At 35.7% G+C, this 20,133-nt stretch overlaps 1 protein-coding gene across 1 annotated transcript; it reads right to left on the bottom strand.

Moving 5' to 3' along the window:
• Positions 1-570: 570 nt before the first annotated feature.
• On the bottom strand, positions 571-18,814 carry LOC145784444 (chondroitin sulfate synthase 3-like). Its single transcript, XM_082596259.1, has 8 exons — positions 18,746-18,814; positions 11,484-11,659; positions 10,534-10,792; positions 9,525-9,678; positions 8,358-8,571; positions 6,403-6,563; positions 2,475-3,524; positions 571-2,152 (listed from the first exon to the last, which is right to left on the bottom strand). The coding sequence occupies exons 1-8, from the start codon at positions 18,808-18,810 to the stop codon at positions 1,922-1,924; spliced, it is 2,310 nt and encodes a 769-aa protein (XP_082452385.1). The 5' UTR covers positions 18,811-18,814; the 3' UTR covers positions 571-1,921.
• Between the last annotated feature and the right edge of the window lie 1,319 nt (positions 18,815-20,133).

Raw genomic sequence — 20,133 nt, forward strand, 5'->3', positions numbered from 1 at the left:
AGTGTAAACTTTTAAGGCGTGAATGTCGAGCTCAAACTTAGGTGGATACTTTCACTCATTTTGAAGTCACCCGGCAACCAATTATTGTAGATAATGTTTAGTAACTTCAGCTTTCTAAGAATTACTGCAAAGTAGCTCACTGCTGAAAACAGTTCGATTTTTAGTTACTGCAATATCACAAATCTCCACATTGAAATACAGTGATCAGAAACATTTGTACTATTGAAAAGTTTAACCATGCCGATCTCAATAACCGGCTATGTGTCAAAAGCCTCTACAAGTATGCGAAACTATCAGGAATAAGTAACTAAAAGCTTTGTCAGCCCGAGGATAAAGAATACAGATTCAAAACCAACCAGTGAGTAAGAAACAATTACAGCATTAACGGTAAGAAAACACTGCATTCTCTTAACAATTTATAATACGAGCACGCCCTTTAATAAACCTACACCTCAAAAGTGTTGTTTGACCTCCTTAACGTGTCCAAACATCTTTGTCAAAAACTGTTGAAACTTGAGAAAGCTATATTTGCCTGTTTTCAATGTTGACTTTTTGAAAGCAAAGTGAAAGTAAATGAAGTGCGTTTATTGGGTAAAAAAATCTCGAACGTTTTGCCGAGTTCACTGTGTGACTAATTGCATAAAAATCTAAAATCTACAGCACTCGAAGCATAGAAGTACTTCCAAAAAATTGCTGACAACTTTAGACAAAATTAAAAATATCAAAAAAATCATGACAAATAATCGTGTTGCCAAATGCGATTTAAGTTACATCTCTTCTGTACAGTATTACTGTTTTTCTTGTCTCACTTAACTCAAGGACAAAAGCTATTACCAACTTCTCATGAATGATTTCTGATTAAAAGCTGAAAAGTTTAACATTATCAGCATGACAGTACACTGATATTGATTTCCAAAGAAAATGGTTTCATTCGTAGCATTAAGCGTCTCAATTTTGGTGGCTGCTTATGAGGTGAGATAAATAGTTGCTCAGTTATCCGTTGAGTTAAATTTGTCAGAATTAATTGTGTGCGCTTTTTTCAAAACTTGAATTTCATTTCAAAGAAATTACAAGATAAGCAAACTATAGGTAGACGGAACGCAGGCTTTGTAATGCTTGTGTGAAGCTCTTATAGCTATATAAAACTGGCTCAATGCATAACCTCAAGCGAAAAATACGGTTCGAGGAAAATATTCCACCTTGAAGTTTCCTATTTTCAAGACACTTCATAAAAACGGAAAAGGTGCATTTTCATGGCCAAAAATTTTCAGGAGAAAGACACAAATACAATGATATGTATGAGAAATAAATGGCAAAGTTTACACCTAAAAATTCAACTCAGTAAAAATACATGCATGCAGCCAGGCTTGCTTTACTCATTTGTCGTTAAACGACTGCATACAAGCAAAGCACCAATAAACTTGTTTTTCTAAGTTATTCATTGGTAGATTTTTCACTTTGCATTGTGCTTGCAAATTCAAAATTTAACAAGTTTTGCGCATTTTACTTAAATCATAGGGAAAGTTTTATAGAAAATTCCTAAAAAAACGTTATTTGTAAAACTTAAAAAAGTCGAAAAAATTACTTAACCCTGGGGTTTCCAGCACCTGAATTCCATATATTTCTATAAATCTTTCCGCAGCACAAGATTTTAAGATGAAAAGCAATAAAACTTCGCGATTTTACTAAAAGCTGTCTTTCTTTGTCAGTAATGTGTAGGCTACGTAAATCGTTAGTTATCTTTATAAAATAAAAACGATAATCACAAAAAGAGGAGTAGCTTAGGCCTATAAATCAAAAAAGAAATTGAATAAGTTAAAATGCATAGCAAATCGTTGCATCAAACGTAAAACTTTTTAGGTAAGACAACTGCAAAGCGGCATAAAGCCTATTTGATAAAAGCGTTTTTGGTGAGTTAATATCAAGAACTCCTTCGTTTCAGTTCTGCTTCTTTTTTCATTTCTTCTGCTTTAGTTTGATACAATCGGTACAGATATGACTTGGAACCAAAATGAGAGGCTCTGGAACCCAAGCAGTTTTTGTATTGTTCTTTAGTTGTACTTGGATCGCAGTACTTGTCATGGTAAATATGGACTTGAGCAGGCTCATTGCATTGAAAAGCGTCCAACTTTGCTTTGACCACAGCATCAAACTAAACATTGAAAATGATCTTGTTAAGATGACCAAATAAGTGACATTGGCACAATAGCCTACACTTGATGATGAAACTGATAAATATTATTTAAGTTTACCGGTACACAAAAAGTTTCGTTATACCATTTCATCATACCAAGAATCAAATAAGTTTTTAGTACTTTTACTGTAAGAATCTTGATTACAAGTTCATGAAAGACAGACAAAAGTGCCAAAAAAATATTGAGCTCACAAAAAATTAAGCTTTTATCAATCGCTTTTTTGTCAGACTTGCATTACCGTACTAGCTACAGTAAACAAAAAGAAAGATTTTTTTTTACCATTTGTTGATCTTCTAATCCCCACCCGTGGATGTTAGTGTTAAATCCTTTTGTTCTGAGAAAGTCGCTTTTGTATATCGATAGCATTCCATAGCTGAAATACCTCCAAAATCCATCGTCAGTTTCAAAGTGAAAAGGTGTATTTGGTTTAGGCCTATTTGAGTACACAATATTTGGATCATACTGACTAAAAAAGACTGGATAGTAGACTCTCTTTCCTTTGACAGTGTTTCTTCTCATATGGGTTATTATAGAAGGACCGAAAACCAAATCTACATCACAAAAGAAAATAATTTCATCTGGATTTTTGACCTGCTCACTTGCAACCTGTAAGCCGACGCCTCGCGAGAATTCAGTTCCCGTTTTTTGAACAACAAGCTTGATTAGGGTTTCAGGGAAACGTTTAGCCACCCATTCCATCTGCTGCGTGATGAAGCTAGCGTCGTTACCCGATTCAGTTAAATTACTTGCTTGGGGGAAGAACACAACAATCAGATTCACTTTTTCGTTTCGAGCTAAAAACATCAATTCAAAGTTGTTTAAAAAACGCACGAAATTGTTAGGTCTTCCGCTGAGAGCAACCAAAAAATTGACTGTAACCCGATTCTGCATATTGTCTTTCTCCAAACTGCCACTTTTGATAAAATTCAAGTTGATGTCCGTGACCTCACGGAAAAACTGTAGACTAGTCGGAAAAGACTGTCTTTGATGAATGTATTTTTCTTCAGTAATTGGCGTTTTTGTCTTTTGCTTTTTCAGGTCTAAGTTCAAATTGACAGGGTCATGTGTGGAGATAATTTTGGAAATAGCGTCTACTGAAAAGATAGGATTTAAAACGTAATAACTGGACATCAAAGCAACGCTTCTAAATTGCTTTAGATGAAATTCATCTACAAGTTTTCCTTGTCGGACATATTTCTTTAAGGTTTCTTTGAACGCTTCGCTCATAGTAAGATGAATTTTTGTTTTGATTTTCCATCCTTCGTCGGGTTTGAACAAACTAGGATGAAGAATAGTTTTCCATTGAAATTCCGAACGTGAATTTGTTCCCTGAAAAAAGAAGCTGTTTTCAATAGTAGGCCTACTGCGCAGTCTAAAGATTCTAGACTACTACACACACAAACATATACAGTAGTTTGTAGAATCACTTAAGTCATGGATCGTCAACTGGCAACTTACAGAAGGCATCAACACTCAACAGCCAAGTATAACCAAACATACCAATCAGATTATATTTCTTGGTGAGCATCGTTTAATGTTTTTCAAATTCGATATCCAGCTATACTTTCCTAGTGGGTTGTTTAAAACGTGTACAAAAGGAAAAGATTGCTTCCGAGTAGTTAAAAAGCATGGACGAAACTCCTTGTTGAGAAGGAGCGATGTTCCTGGCATCAGCACTACCCGACTACCCACTATACAATAGACATGTGTTTCTCGGCAGTCGAGTGTAACACATACTTGGAAAAAGTCTTGATGGCTCGTGTGGAGGCTACACCGGTATGGTTAGCGAAACACAATGCTTGCTGTTCTGTCGTGAGTAGTCAGGTAGTGCTAACGCCAGGAAAATCGCTTCTTCTCAACTGTGCATAACCTTGGCAACAGCTAGTTTAGTTGTTTTTTTTTCCACAAAGGTAAGAAAGATTCAATTGACTGACAAAAGCAGTGGTTGAGAACTATGTGGCATGAATCAGTGGTGCGATACTGATAAGCCCAGCCTCATGGGCGAAACACTTGTCTATCGCTGTCAATTCTTGCTTCACTCGACTGCCGAGAAACAGACGGAACTACTTATTGCGCATTTTGAACTTTTTTGCAGTTTTAGCAAAAGGCAAAACGGTGTAGGTTGAATAGTTACTTTTAGTTTTCACTGTTACTAATATACAAGAAAAAAAAGAAAGAATAAAAATTGATTACAAAGCCAACAGAAATCCGATGGGGGTGGTGTTCATTCACTGAGTGTTTCAATAAGTCATATAAATAAAGCTTTTTACTTTAAAGTAATTCATCTTGTTAAGAAAAGGTATTTTTATTCCATTATTCGATTTCTTAAGCTGCCGTGTGTTTTAGTTACTTTCCGAAAGCTAGTTCATTCAAAAAGTACCCATTAGTGAAGCAAAAACAACACTACTCTTGTTTGGCAATAAATATTCTGATGAAATCGCTCGCTATGAGTGCACAAGACAAGTGCCTTCGTTGATTAGGCTACTCAGGCATTATTGAAAAGTCAAAAGTGTGAAGGAGCTTGATCTAATGGTAGCGTTTTTCAACCATTGCTTGGATTTTTTTAGCTTGAAAATTGTCTTTACAGTGGTATAATCATTAATCAATACTGATAAATGTTTACCAATCAATAGAACGACTTTAACCCGATGGAAAACGCAAACAACTGAAGTAAATGGAATAACATGTTTTGTATTTTTTGATGTTTTTCTGTTGATAATGGGCAATCTCACAAGGAAATGTAAAAACGATACCTAGCTTTTGTTCCTAAGTTTTTTTTAGTCTGCACAACGTAATACCAAATACCAGCCAGTATAACAAAATCCGTCTTTGTACTGTATATAGATGATGATTAAACACAGTGAAAAGGACAAACTTTGCTAGTTGGATGGAGCAAGTGTTTTCAACATGCCACGTAAAAATTGACGCAACATTGACGCACGTCAAATAGAAGTAAAATAAATGTATGTATAAAAGCCACAACATGTATTTACTTTTTCTTGCATAAAGATGCATGCAACATGCATGAAGATCAAATTTATATCAGACAGTGTAAACTAAGAGATAGTTCATAAACCTACATTCAAGTTTATAATCGTTTTTTTTAATCCTTCTATTTTAATGACTTCCCTAAAGGCAAACATTGGCTAAACTGCTATTTACGTGATGAGGCTACATTCTTCCTTTGTAAACTGATCCGGTTGATATAGGTACTCAATGAGATGATAAAGTTTCATTTAATAGTTAAATTAATTACATGCCCTGTGTAAATATTTGTCGTAGCAAGGAGTCCGAACAAGTTTGTTTTTGCATTAAAACACGAAACCACTATTTCATAAGTATTCGTTAGAATGAGCTGCTGTCAGAACGGTTTTTCGTGGTACCGTTGTAATGTAAATTTGTATGACGGTTAAGTGCAGACGGTAGTCCAAGGTCCTACTACCAAATAAGATATACTACACTCACCAATAGTATATTGGTGAGGGTAATATATCTTATTTGGTAGTGGGATATATTACCCTCACCAAGTCGGCTACATTGCCGAGTGGTGAGAGCCCTGGAACGATGTTCGAAAGAGTGTCGGTTCGACACCGCTCAAGAGCATGCGACTGTGTCTTTGGCAAGACACTTAAAGGCATTCCTGAAGGTGGTCACCAAGATTGGTTTCCTTGCCTTCCCGTCCACTTAATCTAAATCCTTAATCACCGAGCGTAAGCCTGGTTACGACAAACAAACCCTCATCAAATCAGCCAGTAATTAGAAGTCATGATCGCATACTTTATGATTTCAATCGGACAATACCATTAAACCACTCATGTTGTTATTTTTGGTTTGTCTGTGAGGTGAGGATAGCAGGACTGCAATAAGCCGTTACTAAAATAAAGAACAGATAACAAAAAATCTCTCATTACCAATAATAACATAACTTTACCAAACGTCATAAGTGAGTCACAATTTCAGCAAATTCTTCTAAGTGTGTTGGTTTAAAGCTTATGAAACCTTTGTTTCCATGAGGAGACTCGATATATCAAAAATTTAGAAATTTTTTAGGGGTCCGCGACCGCTTGGAACGCAGCTAAAGGGGTGTGCCAAATCAAAAAGGTTAAGAACCACTGCACTAAGTTAAGAATTAATAGGGAAAAGAAAAACATCAAGTAAAAATTTGTTTCAGAGTTAAAACATTGCAGTGCTTGACCACGTGGCTCACCAAATCCAAATGGCTTTCCTCGGTCGCGGTACTCTGTCGGATTTCTTTCTCAATTTGAGTTACATCAAATATTAGCTTCTTAATCTTTTGTTTGAGTTGCGTGATATGGAAATTGTATTGTTGTTCCGCAGTAGCGCTGGCTTGAAAAGTGATTGCTTCATCTGCAATGGCATCAATTTAACAATACTGTAATGAAATAAAACTTGAAAGCAAATTTCCAAATTATTGGAATAGCCCGTCAGCCTGATAAAAAATAAAGGTCCAAATGTGGTTATTGAACTCATTAACACTCATCAAACGTTCTGAAAGATAAACGATTTTCATATTCAGAGCTGTTGATCTGCAATGCAGACTAAAAAATTGAATGTTTGTTCAAGTTCTTTTGATCATGGTTTAAATTTTATTCTTTAATCAATAAAAGTTTTTCTTGGCATTAAAAGCCAGACCTTGCAAATAATAGTTAACTAGTCAAATCACAACATTTTTTCGATTATTCTTAATTTTGACTATAATAAGGAATTTTCAAAATTTATATTGCAATAAATTGTTTTGAGCAAAAATGGGCACAGGATGGGAAGATTTGTACGTCGTAAGTCATGCAGTGATATAATATAACTTTGTTGTTTCTGTATAGAGCGCTTCTCTTAGCGAGGCTAACAGAAAGCTAAATATTAGTTGGTTGGTTACCATTATAGCAGTGCTACTCAAAATTTTTAATTTTGCGTATTGAAGAGGTATGATTGTGATTCGGCGTACCAGTCGCACATTTAAAAAATAAAACAAAAAAATCTGACGTTAACAAGTTCAATCTTGGTTTTACACTTTACAGGCCTACAATGAACAAATACACAGTTTTTCATTAACATTTCGCTAACGTTGTATGGTTTTCCAGGTTTTATAATCGTCAGCGCTGCTTCATGGGATAGACTGTAAAGATTAGACACTTATATGAGAGTGTATCGTATGTACTGTACATACAGAAGTACTATATGTAGTCACTGTAAAATGATCTTCTAACGACCAAGAGCACAATAGCTTCATCGCGTTGTAAGCACCAAGTTACTTGATAGAATAATGTACCACTAAAGGCGTTAGTTGCGTCAGACTGCTATATGACAATTTTGCAAGCTATATTAGATGAAAATAGGGTGATCTTATTTCAAATATTCGTTAAAGTATTTTTTCTTTTGCAAAATATTTTAACGTCATTTTTTAAAAACAAGCTGGTCGCTGAAAATTTGTGATAAGCACTTCGTAACTAACGGGTCAGTGGTTTACCATTCCTGTTACGATAGGCTGTAGGGCTAAGCTTTAACTGCATAAGGAAGTACGGAAATTATGCCGAGAAAAAACAACCTGAGCATGGTGAAAAACACATCCAGATTAAAACAAACCAATACTCAATAAATTATTTTAAACTATTAGCGTACCGGCAGTCAAGTGCTTGCGCACCGGCACCGGTACCCGCACGGCCGTTGAGAAGATTTTTGGGCCCGGTACCAATTGTTGGGCCTAAATCATAACACTTTTAAGAAAAACGCACTATACCCTATAAATAACGATGGCTACTTCAAGTTTCCGGGCCTTTTGGAAAGGTTTCAGGCCCTTAACATCATCCCAGGCCAGAATCTAAAAGTACCTTCTGGACCCCCCCCCTGTCTACGCTACCGCGTGCGCGTACCACAGTTTGAGTAGCACTGTAATGTAGTAAAGTACAGTAAGTACCAATTTTCTGAAACAGCTGTTTGCTACTTTGACATCTTCTATAGTCCTCCACCGATATGCATGATATAGATTGTTTTTAGAAGCATGACGTGGTAAAAGGATAGTTCTCAATCTCAAATGCCCAAACAAAGAAAACAAAAGTACAAACAAAAACAAGACTAATTGAAACCAAAGTGTAAACTGCAATAAAGATTTCATGGAACTTGTTTAAAATTCATAAATCATATTACCAAATGTAACCTGACTTTTTGTAGTTAAACGCTTGGTATCCGGTTCTATAGGGCGGTTGAGAAAGAATTTAGAAAAATCGAAGGTCCACATGCTCCCTGATGCAGCCTTTGCGCAAGGACTAGATTCAAAATCCTTGTTTATAGACATTGTACTCTCTGCATCAATCAATGTCTCTTCAAGCAGTTGTTGAGACAGTACAACTCCATCACCACTCTAAAATAAAACAAATTGATTTCTTCCACATAAAGTTGACAATGGACCTTCAACAGTTTTTGCACTAAAAATTCCTCTACTAAGTTGTGGTTAAATTTAAAATTTTTCTGCATCCAAAATAGTTGTAAATCTAACAAGACAATTGCATTATTACTTCCAATGTATACGTGGCAATGATGTGCAAGTGCATGTTAGTTTGCAAGCTACGCTTTCAAGCAGCCAGACCTGCTAATGTAAAAATGCTTTTTAAAACGATTTGGAATTTCAACAACGTGAAAATGACGGTTGTCGTGTACCGAAACTTGGTTTCGCCCTAGTAGGTATCGCCCAGATGTCGTGTAGCGTGAAAATGAAGCGTTAGGCATTTAAAATAATGAAGGTCAGTTAAAAAGGGGAATTAATTCTAGGATCCTTTTAAACTAAAGTTAGTCCAAACAATCCCAGCCATCTTTAATTGCGGTGATTTCTTTATATTCAGTAAAACAAGCCAATTTATCACAGCAGTAGCCAATGATACGGTAGTTAGTTTTTAAAGCATAAATTTTAGCGTTCTGGTCAGTCGCCAATCTTGTGAGTTCAATAAAGCCTCTCTACATTATCCACAGGATCTCAATCAAAGATCAGGTTCGGAGTTTAGAATTACAGAACATTAGCTATACGTGTAGAACGTTAATTATCAGTTTCAACAACACTTTTTATCAAAATTCCTGTCACAAAGTCAATGTATCTGACTGGGATGTGGCTAGTTCTAGCTGAGATAAAGTCTTGGTTGGAAACTAAACGTTGATGTATAGCCTACTCAGTCATCTTCTCATCTCGCTCAAGTGAAAGCAAAATTATCAAACGATAAACAGAAACAGCATAGCCAACTGTGGCTCAGTGCAAGATAGAGACTCCAAAATTGATTTACTTCGTCAAGCTATTCAACATCATTAGCAAGAAAATTATTTTACCACACATTGGCTTCCATCTTTTTTAACATCTTCATTCTTTGACCTAGTGCTTTCCAAGTAGACCAACTTTGAGGCATTGATTCTGCTTAGTACGCATTTCAGTTTGTCGATATCCACGTAAATATTGTCTTTTAAAAAGATGAACCAGCCGAAGCTAAAAAATGCACGAAAGAAGTTCAATTTCAATCAATAAGTGTGTCATAAAATTTAGCTTCAGAAATTTTAAAATGCTTCTTAAAACAAAGCATATTTAAGTTAACACACTATACATAGCCTACGTTTCGTTGATTGGAAAGTCTGAATGGCTTGCGTGGAAGCTACACCGTTATGGTTAGCGAATCGCAGCTGCTCGCTGTACTAGCGAGTGCTCAGCCTTGTGCTGATAGCCGGGAAGAACGCCCCTCTCTTCACATACATAACCTACGTTAAATAAATTCATCAGTAGATGTATATGGTCAATTGGTCATGGCTAGATACCGATATTTTCATTTATACACTTGCCAAGCATGTTTAAAAATAAGTCTTTCCTGCTTTAAATACAATTCAAAGCTCTCTCGACGTGATTGATGAAAGATTCTTGTAAGCGATTGAAGCAATGAAGCATGACCGGAGGAATGTCTGTTTTTTTACAGTAGGCTATGTTGACAACTTGTTGTTAAAGAAAATTTACGATATTATAACATGTCACTATAGAATGTTGAATGTATGCACATATCTAACAATAGAATGAAGGTAGTAAACCGTTGTCAGGAAGTCAAGAAAGCTATTTACTGCTATCAATCACAAATAAACATATCTTTAATTCTGAAAAAATTTAAAATTGCGAAAGCTTTGTTTGGTAAATTTTTGAATTTATAAAATGCTTAAAGAAAAACTTGTTACAATCTAAACGTAATAAGTACGTTAAATTTAGTAACATTTTGCAATTAATCTGTTTAGAAAGTCAAACATCGGATACGTTCATAACGTACCCTACATAGATTTCTCACTGAACAAATTTGATACTCACGTGTTCAAGTACTTGTCTCGAACATACTTCATAACAAGATACGTTTTCTTATGCAGAGGAAAGTTACTTTCTGCGAGTTCTGGCAACTCGACAACATTGATACCAGCCATGGAGGTTGATTCAGCAGAATAAATTTGGTCGTCATTAAATTTCCCATTATTCTCGGCAAAAATTAATACTTTAACGTTTGATGGCTTTGTCCAAGTGTTGATTATCGCTTCAATTTGTGGTCCCATGTTATTTTCCGCAACAAGGATACCTAAAATACAGCGGAGAAAGATTTTTTTTGGGATATATGCATACAAACAGAACTTTTCTTAATTTCAAACCCACAATCGTATTTTTTGCATTAATATTCTTCTTCAAAACTTCTTGTTTCACTCATTATTTGCTGAATCTTTTTTTAAAAGAGACCTACAGTAGGCCTACATACAGTCGTGTGGAAAAAGTGTCTGCCTGATGCTCTGTGCAGAAACGTAGCCTACCGTTTTGGCACCCACTGAACTTGTCTGTGTCTTGGCTAGATTCTAAAAGAGATACTTGAAAGAAGCATGGAGGAGTGCCCACTCATGTAAATCAAATCCGTACAAGATAAATGTTAAGTAGTTACACCGCGTACTACGCACATGAGTTCTACTAAAACAGTTGAAACACTCGCTGCGTTCAAGACTATATGAAATTGTTTTTTTTTTGTCTTTTGCACAGCTCTACTACAGTAATGTAGTACAAATTCTTGATTTCAACCCCCTTTCCAACCAATCCACTTCAACCAAGTTGATAGACTTATTTTTAAAGGATGCAGAATCTCGTAACAAAATCTGAATAAAAACATTTAAGACATCACTAACATTGGAGCAAAATGTCTACTGTTCCTTTAATCTTTTCTATCCGCTGTAGAGTAGGATACATACCGTAGGCTACATACCGTAGGCTACGGAACCAACACTTACTGATCAAAATCATATTTTTGCTGGAAAGCTGTTCAGTCGGTCTCAATGCGTATTTTGGTTTGATCGGTGGAAGTGGTCTGACATGCCTTGCGCAGGTACGACTGAAAGCTTTGGAAAGCAGATAAGGTGGACACGAATAACCAATCAAAAACCCCAACACGACTCCAGCAATCAACCTGAAATAAATTCAAGCGTGGTTGATAAAATGCAAAAACTTTTATCAAACAATGTGGTAGCTCCAAACAGTGATTAGTCGACTCAAGCAGTGGCACAAAATAGTTGATATAAATAAATAAAATTCTTTTAAGCATAAATTGTACTACTTGACCTGAAAGGTTAGGATAATAACGGAAGTTGAGTTATGAGAATATTGACAATAGAAAGAAAAAATTCCCAGAATTGTATTGATCAAGAGAGAAGGTGTAAAGTTACAGTTATGAACACCGAGATGCAACCTGTTACCTGATTTGTCTTATATGCAAATTTAATTTTACTGATTGTTGCTACAAGCCTAACCAAAAGGTTCTAAAAATTATAGTTCCGCATCTTTTAGTCTTTCTAAACGACGACACAGCTTGTTACATTTTCTGGCAGTGACAAATAAGAAAAGTCCCAGTCAGATTGTCAGAAATAGCTGGCTAAATTAGAAAAGTCTAGTTGTGTGGCAAATCAGCCAGCATTTCTACTTAGCCGTGAAGGAATGACTGACTTGAATTCTATGAATGTAATTTTTCCAATTGTTATTAACGGACTATAAAAGTTGACTGATTGAATGAATGTACTGTAAATAAAGTAGTATTACTTTAACGTGTAGTTGTAAACCTTGACATTCTCCATCTTTGGCTTCACTTTCAACAACACTCTCTCGGCTAATTATTAAGTTTCATTTTATAGTGCAACAAAAACATCGATGAGTTAAAAAGTAAAAACCCAATAGGACTGTTCATCACGCGTATGATTTAAAAATATGATAGATTACGTGCTTCTGGTGTAAAATAAGTTAAACTACCACACAGTATATCAAGTAGGCTATTTCATTTTGCATGTTTAGGCTAGTTGTTTTACTAACATGGCTGTGTGTGCCATTACATGATATTATCCCTATGAAGAAGTCAGCCGTGTTTGATTGACGAAACGTCGGCATAACTGCAGATTATCACCTTGAAATACATTCTGTTGTAGTATCATGCGCTCAGCTGCAGAATAAGCTATTGACTCAGTTGAACTTCTCTACCACACAACACTTGACTTCCTACGAGAGTTAACTAACAGCGATATCTGCTCATAAAACTAAAAGCTAAAACTAAACTACATGCACGGTGGAATAATCATTTGCGTAATCGAATGAAAAAACTAAATACAAATTTGCTAGATAATGTAAAATAAATACAATAATTCTCGCACTGCAGCTGTTTCATAATATAACCGCAAACACAGTTAGTCTCCGAAACTTGTCAAAATGTGACCTTGTCAAAATATGACTCCAAAATATTAGCGTAAAAGGCTAGTTTTAACTTAATAATATTCAACGTCTATTCGTAAAAGTGTTCATGTTTAGCTCTGGCATAGTTTCTCCCAATATAGGCTAATGACGAGAGGACTGCTACAAATCATTGACGAACAATAGGGAAAACATTGAATTGTTGGGCAACGTGTTGTTATGTTATTATGGAAGAGTGCACAGCGTCAACCGTATCCAGCCGTTTAATTCTTAAAAATGACATCATCTGTCGTTTTCTTTTGTGTGAGACAGGATTGTTTAGATTTCAGGGCAGGTGATGGCAAGCCAGGTGAGTGTCGCTTCGTATAGTGCTGCTATACCATGCATTCCACTTGGTGTCTTGTAAACGGGACATTCAAGAATGACATGATCAGCAGTTTGTTCCTCTGCGCCGCATTTGCAGGCCGATGAGGGAGCCAAACTCACTTGTACATATTGAAATGGAAGCGGAAATTGAACTTATCCATTTAAAAACACATTACTCTAAAAAACGAAGAGTATGTTGCTTTAGAAAATTCTCAGGTTGATCGACTGCACGGCCGGTCAGTGAGAGCCATGGCACCACTGACGCTCGAAAGGGCGTCAGTTTCGATACTGCTCAAGAACATGCGGCGGTGTCTTTAGAAAGACATTTATAAGGTGGAAACGACAATTGACTTTTTTGTCTCTGCTCATTTAAATCTGAAATCAAATCTTCATCCACCTAGCGTAAGTCTGAATACGAGAGAGCAGTTGGGTAGTCACAACAGCAACAGGGAGGTAGCCAAGGGAGGCTTTAAAGAAGCAATCATCCTCTCAACATTTTTCTTCTTTTCTTGCACCCAACAAAACTGGGTTTGTGAAGAAAAGGACATTTTCTTCACAAAACTGGTTTTGTGAAGAAATGTCCTCCCTTGGCGCCTGCTGGTTTTGGTGGCTTTTCTTTCCACAAAAACAAGAGTTAAACTGACTGGTAAACCGGCGGTCGAATACTTTGTGGCTAGAATACGGTCGGTGCGATACTGATGAGCCCAGCCTCATGGGCGAAACACGTGTCTATCGCTGTCAATTCTTGCTACAAATCGGCTGCCGAGAAACAAAACTGGGTTTAATGCTATTACAATGTTTTAATGACATTGCATTACTTGTTGAACGACGTTTCATAAATGTTTGTTTAAAAATATAGCTACCGAATGCAGACAAACTTTTTATTTCAGATATTAAATTGTTTGCCTCTCCAACAGTTGCCTTTTCCTCTCTGAAACTTTCTTCCTAGCTGCGTCACTAAATAACAATGATAACGTGAGACAAAGCACAATTCGCCGTATCGGAAAATCCAAACTTTGAATTCTTCTTTGTATTAGGTGGGGGCAAAAACGATAAAACTTTAATATTCTTAACTGTAAACACTGTGAATCTAAAGTTCATTGTGTACTGTACATCATAAATGTTTATAGCGAATTTGTTCGTCACATCATTTATCTTTTCAATGAAATTGGTCAAGACTTTCTAACTACTTTCGGCACTGCATTTTTTCGCTTTGTGCTGAAACACTTCATTCATGAAGCGCCATTAACTTATTTTATGAGCTAGCTCAAAGCTTCTTGAGCTGATAAGTTCGCTTGCCTTCAAACATGGCTTCAAAATTGCAACGTCAAATTTGACATCGGCCTACGCAGTGGACTATGTCAAATTCCACGTCAAAACCTCCAGTTTGAATCACCGTTCAGATGTATAACCATCTCTGGTATTACCCAAAACAAACTTTGCTATAGGAGGGCACTGGACCGGAAGACGGCACAAGACGAAAGTCAAACAACATTCAATAAGCTATTTGCAACAATCAAAAACGTACATTTTAAGTAAAATATGTTTCACAGAATAAAAGTCGAAATTGTCAAGAACTGATTTGACTAAAGGCTGCCAAAAGTTAGTGTCAATGTACTGTAAGCTAGGCTATAACACCAAACATAAATGCTTTTAAAAGGTGCAAAATTGGTTCAAACTGATGCCTTATGTCATGTTGTATAAAATGGTTATTCTCATTTGGTTAACACAAGTAGACTAGAACTAGTTGCAACGCAAAGAAAAAAAATCTGAAAAGACCCTCAGTCGATTTTCTAATATTGCATTTTTAGTCCAGTGGCATTTTTAACTCTCAAACCTACCTGATAAAAAAGAACTTTCTGGATCTTTTTAGCATTGCCAATAACTAAACAAAACATGGACGAGCCACAGCATATACAACATAGCCTACAAGTAGTTAGGGCAGTATTTCTTAACGTTTTTTTTTTTATCTCGATGCCACCTGCAGACTTTTAAATATGTAATCGCCAGGGCCTATGAGAGGGGGATACGGAGGGTACGGCGTACCCTTGAGGGTCCAAGCCTGTGATTGTTAGGGGGCCCGGAATTGTGATTTTATAGTTTACGCGCAAAAATGTTTGGTTAAAACCATCCTAAACGACTAAATTCAAGCATAAAAGTTGTTATTCTTTAGTCATGGGGAGGGGGGGAAGCGTAATGTAGAAAGAGGGCCCGGAAAGGTAACTAAGTGCATTGCGCGTCAATTAGGTGCCCAAAGTGGTGATCTAATGCTTTACGTGCAAAAATGTTTTGTTAAAAGCACCTTAAATTAAATCATAAAAGTTGGTTATTCTCATGTCCGGGGGGCATAGTGTAGCAAAAGCAGGGTTGAGATTGCCTAAACCACCAGATTTTTTTTTAAATGCCCGGGTGTTTTCGGGCTTTTTTGTGTTTTTTAAAAACTGTTTGAAAAAGATAGTTTCACGCTTATTTCACTTCAAAATGAATTTAAGAGTTGTAGCAGGAACCGGAGTCAATACTGTCAGAGCAGGAGCGGAGCCGAAGTAAAAAAAGTGACTTCATGCACCTCTGCTAAGCATGTGGTGAATGCAAAAGTTATTGAAGAAAGGTTATTGGTCAGATGATTAATTTGATTATGTTTTAACTAGATGTTATGTTTGAGCCTTGGTAGAGAGCTTGACTTGTTGTACCAATTTAATTTAGAATAGGCCAATCCCATTCTCTGTTCTTATAAACTTGTATTTTGTGATGTTCAGTCTTATCTTATCTGGCAGCAGAGCAGGGTAGGCCTATATCATATGAGGTAGGTGACATATTTAGTTTCTCTCTCTCTCTCACTCAATATAATTGTGCATAGCCTATTAAAATTAAATAATAGTGTTATTGCAGCCTGATACCATTATTTCGCACAGATGTCTAATTCTGCAGTAAAATGTTGTATGGTGTGAAATACGCCTAAGCAAACATCACGCGCTTTGCCGACGAAGGGGCCCGGAGTGAGAGGGGGGCCTGGAATGACTCTTCGTACCCTTAGTGAAAACTTCTCTGAGGCCCTGGTAATCGCGCATTGAGCGAGCGGAACAAGCGTAAAATTTTTTGGCTTTATGCTACCGGTATTTCTCTTGAATTGCTTTCATATTGTTACTACACAATTGGCATAATCTTTAAAGCCGAAAGACAAATAATTTTTAAGCTGTTAATATTGCAATAATTTCAAATAAAATAATGTATGTTTCTCCATTTTCCTGCCGCGCATCTGGACACCTTCCGTGGCGGACTGGCTAAAAAACGATTGGTTAGGTTGTCAACAAACATAGGTCTACTGCACCTCGTATCCTCAATGACTTTAGAGTTTAGGCTAACTCATTGGGGCATAAACTTCATTTCAGTTTATTAGTTTTGTTGGCGATAAAACAAAATTATACAAACGCAATAAACACAAATGACAAATTTGCAATGTGGAATGGCAGCAAAAGACCAAAATGTCAACCAGGTAGGTTAAATTTTTTTTTTTTTTATAGGTTATGGTTAATTGTTTGACGGGAAATATTACGCATCAATATTAAAATCCATTTCTAACTTGCACTATAAAAATGCTAATAAGTGATAATTTATAGTTATAAGCAACTTAATGAAATACCAAAATAAAACTTCGTTTCTAAACTTTTTATCAAATTTTCCTGTAATTTAACTGATGATCCACTGGGATGCTGGGTGTGACAAAACATTTTAAATAAAGTAAACAATATCACACCAAATCAGAAGAATCAGTTTATTTAAATACAGAGCTTTCGCCACACAAGCAACGATAGGTTAACTTAACATATCGTTGCTATGCCAATGTCAATGCATCTCAACATTCTTAGAATTTAATTCTGTTTAAATTAGGGGTTCAGTTTATTTTTATTCCTTACTATCACGATGAAAAATAGTGTAGGCTATGTCATCGTTAGAAGTCATGTAAGTCAGACAAATGATAGGAGCTATAATACGTAGAAATTAGTTTTATAGTTAAAAGTTCTCTTTAATTACAATTTTAATAGATTTGATTTTTACATGTTTATTATCATCTTATTATCTGATTTATTGACCTAAAGTCTTATAGTTACCATATGTATAATATTTGATCTTTTTTATTCTTTCACACAATATTACCTACTTTTTTAACACTTTCACTAAATTTTATGATCATCTTAATAGTATTTCATTCTTTATTATTGTTGCAGATTATACTAATGAAATACGTTTATGTTTTAGAATTAGCCTAAAATTGAACATTATCCAAAATGAGTCAAAAATGAGAAGCAAAGTAATTTTAAAATTGAACTAGATTTGTTTTGTCGCTTTGGTAACAATAATTGAAATGTAAAGTGTATTTTTGAAAATTGTGCGCTACAGAAGACACAAAACATCTGAAAATAATGCTAAAAGTATAGATTACCACAAAGTTCTGACGTAATACTGCTAGTACAGGCCTATTATTTTCCGGTACGTGACTCTGAAGTTACGCTGTACTGGTTAGTCCATACCAATGGTGCCCAAAGCCTACTCACACAGGTGATGTATTCATGTCATTTGAAATATCATTTTTCATTTTCAAAGATTACTTTAAAACTAGCTTTTAAAAATAAGTTCAAGGCTATTGTCTAATTAACATGCGCAACCGATGGCCTGGACAAACCAAAATTTTGAAAACCTAATAAAAACTATGCACAATGGATCGTTGTGGAGATTCACGGTAGTCGACGCCTTATTCAGACATGGCCGATGATGATGATGATGATGAACCGATAGCCACATCCGCTTAAAACAGCGGTTCTCAACCGGGGTCCACAAAGCGTTTTCAGAGGGTCCGTGAAAGTTTGCGAAGTTGCAGCATAATTGATAAATTACGACAATTAAGCATTTTTTTGTGCATTATTTATGTGTTTTCCACTGTGCGTCGCTACGCGATGATGCCTCCTCTAAAATTTCAAAATGCGTCGAACAAAAGTTCGGCTTTTTAACCAAACAACTTTTGTGTAAAATAGTTTAATTTTTTTTATAAGACAACGCACTGTATGTTCAGCTTAATTTTTTTGAAACATATTATAGATCAATGCTTAATTCAGAAATGCAAACGTTGGTCGACAGTCTATCAGAACTCACAGTTTTGTCATGACTGTGATTACAACGAAATATTAACTGCAAATGAAGAAAGAAAAAAAAATGCAAACTCTCTCCCGAAACTATAGAAGGCCTATCACAAAAACTCTTATTAATTTTAGAAAAATTTATAAAAAAACATTAAATCAGTAAATACAGTAGATTACTAATTTTTGATTCTGTTTGATTCTATCGATTACTGAAAGATGACATAAGGATTGGCTTTTTGCCATCCAATCCACTTAATTTAAATTTTTACCCATCAGGCATATGCCTAGTCACTACAAAAACAAAATAAAGATATACTTACACGCATGTGAGTTTCGAAAACGGCATGCTTTTATGGATACAGCAAAGAAATCGCCTAAAGCTCATTCTGAAGAAGATTTACTTGAAAATGGTGTAGAGCCAAAGGTACAAAATTCTGTTTACAACAAATTTAAAGTCAGCCAAGCTATCATTCAGTTGAAGTTTTATCGCAAACCTAATCAAAATTGCAACCTGAGAATACACAAAAAATTGGTCTGAAGAATAGCGAACATTTTATGGGATTGCAATCATTAAAAATATATGAACAGTCACGTGAATTCAAAAACGGCAAACTCCACTTTTTTAAATTTCACTTTTTGTGGTTTTACGATTCTCTTCAGTGTTTTTTAAATTATACCTGAAAAAACGCCCAAATTTGTCAAGCTTACGCATGAAAAATACATATTTTCATTGATTTTAAGAAATGCCCAACTCCAGCTATTGAGCTTTCAACTTTTTTATAGTTTTTCCACAGAATCTTCACCGAGTGAAATTTTCAGGCATAACAGGCTACTTTTTACCAGTATCCAAATAAGCATAATAATCACTATCGAAATTCCACTACAAAAGCAAATGATCAAAACAATTAAAACGCATTTATCACAACACCTTGGTTGGAATTGGGCCCTTCTTAAATTCACGTAATCATATGTATTGTGTTATGTCAAGAAAAAAAAACTATGAGTATAGGCCTATGTCTTTACTTAGTCGTGCCTTGCTCGATACGTCACGGTTACACATATAAGTGTTACTATAACTAACTATGTCATTCGGCGCTGACAATCCAGCAAATCTTCTGGCCCGACTATGCTGCTGCATTAGGCTACAGCTTACAAACATTATTTCAATGAAGAAAATAGCGACTGCAATGCGCCCATGAAACTGCGCATCGCAGCCTACCTGCTTTGGTATCGCAGCCTATTTTTATTCGAAACTCAAGAAATGAATAAAAACATGATATTTTGATCGGTTGTGATTAGCAGTTCTCGTTGCAAAATACAAGACTTCGATATTTATCATTACTTTCAGTTAAGTTAATCATATGAACAGTTTTTGATGAGCCAAAATGATAAGGCAGCATTAATAAACAAGTTTAAAAAAGTTAAAGTTAAATTGCATGCACACCCCAAGCAGCTACTTTACTTTCATATTTTGTTCTTTGCTCATTGCATAACTTTATTCAGACATTTTAAAACATTTTCAGATTTACAGTGTAAGCCTACATTTTTTTTACAAGTGGTAGCCTGCAGAAATCTAGAAAAAGTTTGTTCATATTTTGGAATTTTAGACTTTGGACTGTAATATTGAAAACGTAGCACACTGCGCTTTCTTTTGCTCTACGCTTTCACTGATCACTTTTCAGGATAAGATGACCTTTGCAGTGTCAAT

Source organism: Aplidium turbinatum, chromosome 15 (genome assembly GCF_918807975.1).
Source record: "Aplidium turbinatum chromosome 15, kaAplTurb1.1, whole genome shotgun sequence".
Taxonomy (NCBI): domain Eukaryota; kingdom Metazoa; phylum Chordata; class Ascidiacea; order Aplousobranchia; family Polyclinidae; genus Aplidium; species Aplidium turbinatum.